Source organism: Lonchura striata, chromosome 17, assembly GCF_046129695.1.
Source record: "Lonchura striata isolate bLonStr1 chromosome 17, bLonStr1.mat, whole genome shotgun sequence".
NCBI classification, from domain to species: domain Eukaryota; kingdom Metazoa; phylum Chordata; class Aves; order Passeriformes; family Estrildidae; genus Lonchura; species Lonchura striata.
The window spans coordinates 3,132,753-3,138,752 of record NC_134619.1 but is presented as its reverse complement, the minus strand read 5'-3'; the positions used below and the strand labels follow the sequence as shown (position 1 = coordinate 3,138,752).

The following is a 6,000-nucleotide window of genomic DNA, read 5'->3' as shown; positions in this document are numbered from 1 at the left end:
AGGCTGGGAGAGCAGGGCCTGTTTGGACTTACGGGATGACTGGGAAGGGACCTCATCAATATGTGTACATATCCAAAGGAAGGATGCCAAGAAGATGGACCAGGCTCTGCTCCGTGCTGTTGAGCTACAAAAGAGGCTACAAAACTGATGGCCAGGAATTTCCACCAGAACATGAGGAAAAACTTTGTTTCTGTGCAGGTGAAGGAACACTGAACAGATTGCCCGGCGAGGGTGTGCAGTCCCCCTCTCTGGAGATATTCCAGAAGGCGTCTGGACACAATCCTGTGCCCTGTGCTCGGGGATGACCCTGCCTGAGCCGGGAGGGGGGACACCGGGTTGTTCCCTTCCAGCCTGACCCGCTGGGGCAGCGCGGGGAGGGGAAGGGAAGGGAAGGGAAGGGAAGGGAAGGTAAGGGGAGGGGAGGGGAGGGGAGGGGAGGGGAGGGGAGGGGAGGGGAAGGGAAGGGAAGGGAAGGGAAGGGAAGGGAAGGGAAGGGAAGGGAAGGGAAGGGAAGGGAAGGGAAGGGAAGGGAAGGGAAGGGAAGGGAAGGGAAGGGAAGGGAAGGGGAGGGGAGGGGAGGGGAGGGGAGGGGAGGGGAAGGGAAGGGAAGGGAAGGGAAGGGAAGGGAAGGGAAGGGAAGGGAAGGGAAGGGAAGGGAAGGGGAGGGAAGGGGAGGGAAGGGGAGGGAAGGGGAGGGGAGGGAAGGGGAGGGGAGGGAAGGGAAGGGAAGGGGAGGGAAGGGGAGGGAAGGGAAGGGAAGGGGAGGGAAGGGGAGGGCAGGGCAGTCCCCGTCTGGCGCTGACGTCACGGTCCCGCCCGCGGCGGCGGCGGCGCGGCCGCGTCCCCGTGGCCGTGAATGAGCGCGGGGGGCGGGAGCGGAGCGGGAGCGGGCGGGCCGCGCTCCCACCGCGCTCCCACCGCGCCGCGCCCCACAAAAGTGCGGGGCTGCCGCGGCCGGGCCCAGCGCTGCCGCTTCCCGGGCCGGAGGGGCGCGGAGCAGCCGCGGGGCCGAGCGGAGCCGCTGCCGGGGGCGCCGCGCCGCGCCGGGTTTTTTATTTCCAATTTCTGATCGCAGCTGCATTTCCCTCCCTCCGCCCCCCCGCGCCGAGGAGGAGCCCCGGCTTTATGTGGTGCTGCCCGGGGAGCGCTCGGCGGCCGGGAAGTTCTTTGTGTCGCCGTCGCCTTCCTTTTTTTTTTTTTTTTCTTTCCTTTTTTTTTTTTTTTTTTTTTGTGTGTGTGTTTAAATGTATAACTTCATGGGGCTGAACAGCACGGCCGTAGCTATTCAGCCCAATGTGTCCTGCACATGCAACTGCAAAAGGTCTTTGTTCCAGAGCATGGAGATCAGTAAGTACCAGCCCTGCTGCTCCCGGGGAGGGTGCGGGAGGTGCCCGGGGTGCGGCAGCGCCGGCGGCCCCGCCGCGGGCGGGGAAGTTCCGCGGGGCTCCCGGCGGCGCCGGGACCCTTGGCTGCGATGCGCTTTCCCGGAGCGGCTTTCCTCCCCTCCGTGCGAGCCCCGCTGTCTCATCTGTTGCCGCTGGGATGTCGGTGCGGGTGTGACACGGCGCGGGCCGGGCTGCCGGAGCTGCCCCGGATCGGCCGCTCCCCGCCGGCACCGGGGCTGAGAGCTCCGCTCTTCCCCGTCGCGGCTCCATCACCGCCCGCGTCTCGCCCTTTCCCCGCGGTGCCCCGGTGCCCCTGCCCATCCTGCGGGGGTGATGCTTGGGCGCTCCCCATCCTCCCCCGGGGGTCTGCGCTGCCCCCGTGAAAATCACCCTCGCCTGGGTACCCGCGGTCCGGACACTCGAGTGGGGTTTGTGTTTGGGAACCTGTTCTCCCCGTCTCCAGCCCCTCGGGGCTTTTTGTTCCGAAGGGCGATTTGGGTTTTTTCATTAATATTTTCAACCCTCGCAGAGTAGCAGTGAGGGCAGTGCCTGACCTAAATATTCACCACTTCTCCGTGTGCTCTTTCCCTCTTGGAAATGAAGTGCACGGAGGTGAGAGAGAAGGAATATTACTGCTGAGGGGATAGGAATGAGTTTGGCTCTTTGGCAGTTTTAAGCAAACAGTATTTCCTGTAGAGGGAAGGTTTTCAAGGCATCCCAGAGAGCAGGAGGGTTGTCAGGATTGTACCCTGCTTAGCACCTTGTTCAGTGCCTTGAGATTCAAACCATGCACAGCCTAATGCAAAATGGCCCAAAAGGAAAACTTGGGAAAGAGTCTGGATTTTGCATATATGCCTGGCACTGCGACGGGGCAGGCTGGCGCTCGGTGCGTGCAGGGAGAGCCAGCTGAGCTGTGCCTGTTTCTGCTAGCACAGGATCTGCCCCGTTACCTCCAGCGGGGCTGCAGAGCATCTGTCCCTTGGTATTTTGGATGGCTTTTGTCCAGTGTCGTCTGCCTTCTCCTTCTCCAGCTTCATCCTTGTTTAAATCAGGTGTCTGAACCCCGGAGAAGTCTGCAGGCATTTTTATACTGGTACGAAAATGTGTTCATTCTGAAATTTAGCATAAACCATACCCTTTGTACTGTATGCACTTTTAATCTTGATTTAATCTCATTCGTGTTCAGACAAAACTAAGCTGGATTTGCCTGATTTTATTAACACTACCGGTACTGAATAGACCATTATTCTTCCCTGACTTTAACAGGCCAGGCTAGATGTGCATACCAATAGCAGTGTATATATAATGAAGATATAGTTCTTTTTTGTGTCGGCCAGTTGCTGAACATAAACTGTGTGCCACAGAATCCCAAGGACGAGACTTTGTGTCTGATCAAGGCTCATGGTTGTGATAAAAGTTGTTAATTAAAATGTGTAATGTCTTTTGAAGAAAAAGCTTCTATTCCAGTCTAACTCTTGGCATGAGGTTTGGTTGGAACAACTCAGGCTTTTAATTTCACTCTTTGACTTTTTAGAAATAGCATAGTTTATAATTTTTTCCCCCATCTTTGTCAGCATGTGACAGGCTTGGTAAGAGGCAGGTGCTGCTTATGGATGGGGGGGTGAGAGACAGGGAATGGTGAATGACACCGGAGGAAACCTTGCCTGGATTGGGATGGGTGTTGTGGGAGCCTCGTGCCTGATGCTCCCAAGGTCCTTCCCTGACTTGTCCCTGCCCTCTGTCACTCCGGGGTCCCGACACTCAGGTGCTGACTTCACATGAGCTGGGAGCCTTGGAGCCTCCCTTGCTGCTGCCCTTCCTTATTTCATGGTGGGGTAGGTTTCTTATCACTGATGTTATTATTTATTTCCTGCTGATGGCGGGCAGCACTGGCTCACCCCTGTGCCACACGAGAGCTCTGGTGGCACTACGGGGGCTGTTACCTGATCGCTTCCTGCACCTGGCTCCGGTGGAAGGGGCAGAGCTGAGCCTCCCTGAGATAAATTCATTCTACAGCGTTTTTCCTCCTCCAGCCGCTTGATTTTGTCTATCTTTCTGATACGACTTTGAGGGAACCTCAGAGCAGCTACCACCAGATGCTCCTTTAATTTTTCACCCAAAATTTTCAGTTACCAGGCAGGAACGCTTCAGGAGAGTGGCACGGTGGGGGGAACACCAAACTGATTTACAACCCTCTAAATAGGTTAGCTGTCCAAGCGATGCCCAAACCCCTTTTCCTCGCAGGCTTTCCTCCGTATGGCGGCTGCGGCGCTGCGGTGGAGGGAGCAGCTGGTTTCTGTTTCTCCCAGATTAGGATTATAAAAGGGTTTTCGGGGGCGGGGGCACAAGTCTCGCCCGCCGCCGGGCTGCGGTGCCAATACGCCGGGCGGTGCTGGGCAGCCAGACGTCTGCAGCAGTGGGCTCTAATCGCCCCGGCTGGGCGAAGGAGGTCAGGGGTGACCGGCGTGGAACAGGCTGTAAATAACTCATTATTTGGCCAGGCGCCGTGCCTGCCTCCCCGCCCAGCAGCGGCACCTGCCCGCCCCGGGCATCCCCCGGGCATCCCCCGGGCATCCCTGCGGGAGCCGCCGGGGCAGCTCTCGGCGCAGGCTTTGCAGGCAGTGTGATCGTGCAGAGTGTTCTCCGAGGCGTTTGGGATTTTTGGGAGGCGTCCTTGCATCTCCCAGCATCGAGGCCAGCTCCCAGCTGCAGCGCCGTGTCCGGCTGGGCTGAGAGCAGGTTCCTGTCCAAGCCGAGACTTGTAGGTTTTCACATTCTTCGGTTTAATGACAAACCAACATGGCTCAACCAGGGATCACATCTTCTTTCCACTTTCACGCTGCTTTTCTGACAAATGCATTTCTTTCCTGACACTCCGTCATCGGCAGTTATGGCTTATTCCAGGGCAAGAGTGGATATGAACCATGTGCTTCTTTATTCCCCCGCAAAGTTTTCCTCATGGAGGGAAGCCAGAGCTGCTCCCAGTGTTTCAGCAAGCCCGAAAGTGCTTGCCCAGAGGATGTTCACTTTGTGGCATCTCAGTTTGACCTCAGCCAAAGCAGGGAGTTCCCTCTGTCTGGCTCTGGTTATGTGTCTGTGGCGAGCTCTGCTTTTTGCTGAGATCAGCATCCCAAGGTGTGATCCTGGAGGAGCAGAGCAGAGCGTGGGTGGATTTACTTATGGTGGCCCAGGAGCTGTCTGTGTGTGCCCTTGGCCATCCCAGGGGACCCAGACACTCTGCAGGGCCAGCTCTGTGTGTCCCACCTTTCTTACCCTAGGAAAATCCTGATTCCCTAAACTTGGAGGTCTTTATTAAAATTTCAATTTATTTGTGCCCTCAGGTAGTGATTTGGATCTTAGTGTTTTATAATCGATGTCGAAAGGGAGAATGAAAAGACACAGAGAGGGAAATGCAGGGAAAATAGTCAAACTTTGTTTTTTCCTGTGGGTGAACACCTGGATTGTGCTGTGCTGCCCAGCGGGACCAGCACATGGAATGATCCTGTATAATCAGAGGTGATCATTTATAATGCCAAGTGGAGGCAAGACATGGTTCATTCTTCCTTTTCAGTCAGTGTCAGGGTGTTTGCTGCAGTAAGTCCTGTTACCTTCTGGCATGGAGGCATCCTCCACCCCCTGAATGTTTGCCTCCATAGTGTGTTTTCAGATCCTGGTTGTGAGAACATCAGAACTGAAGGATGTGTGGGGAGCAGCAACCATATTCTTTTCCTTAAAGCCAGGAATTCCCAATGTAGGGTCTGGGATTACCTCTAAATTTTTGGGATATTGAATTAGTTGCTCCTTTGTGAATGGAGAGAAGAACACCCACAAACACATGTTCTTACTTTTATTTGCTGTTGCTCATCAAAAAAACTAATTATTTTATATTTCCCAGGCTGAAGTTGGTAGTTTGATAAATCCATTTTTAGAACGAATTTGTAAACATAAATTATAAGTGGAGAGACATGAGAAGACCTTTCCAAAGGAAGTACCAAACTACATGGTGTCACTAATAAAGGGTAATTACAATCCCGCTCCTTTCCTGAGTAACTCAGTGTACAGTCATGTCTGTCGATGTTATTTCATTCAGGTAGCAGCAGCTGTCAGAATTTGCTAAGCCTAATTAGTGAAAAAAAAGGTAATTTATTTGCAGTGGTGTCTCGTGTGAAAACTGCCAACCAGTTTGCTTCCTGGAGGCAGATCCTGTACTGGTGTGTGGTTTGACTTATCCCTCCCGTTCTCTGACACACAGTGTGTCTGCTCCTGGCGGGTTGCATCCAAGTGACAGAGCCGGGCTGGAGAGCTGGTGAGGAGAGAGGTACAAAGGCCACTTCTCTGCAATTGAGTGGAGACTTGGTTCACGCCATGAGCACGCTCCCAGACGTCCATAAAGCTCAGGAATCATTGCAGTCGATGGATGTTTTAATGCACTGTTCTTCCTGTCTGTGTGGCTGAATTGCTGGGTGATTATTTTATAACTGTTTTGGGTGGCAGGAGGTGGGTCACTCGGGCAGGTCCCAGGTGAGGAAATGCATCCCAGACCCGCTCCGTCTGCGAGCGGCGTGGCCGAGTCCGGCACAGGGAGGAACAGGGAGGAATTCTACATAACCAGCGA

General features: G+C 54.8%; 1 protein-coding gene across 3 annotated transcripts in view; it reads left to right on the top strand.

Moving 5' to 3' along the window:
- The first annotated feature begins 1,194 nt into the window (after positions 1-1,194).
- The window catches only part of PMEPA1 (prostate transmembrane protein, androgen induced 1), a 43,311-nt gene continuing 38,505 nt past the window's right edge, over positions 1,195-6,000 (top strand). For 2 of the 3 annotated variants that reach the window (XM_021553607.2, XM_031506558.2), the window contains exon 1: positions 1,195-1,347. In XM_021553607.2, coding sequence (XP_021409282.1) covers positions 1,245-1,347 — 103 coding nt within the window. In that variant the 5' untranslated portion in view covers positions 1,195-1,244. The remainder of the gene's footprint in view (positions 1,348-6,000) is intronic. The other variant, XM_021553608.3, reaches the window with a different exon arrangement.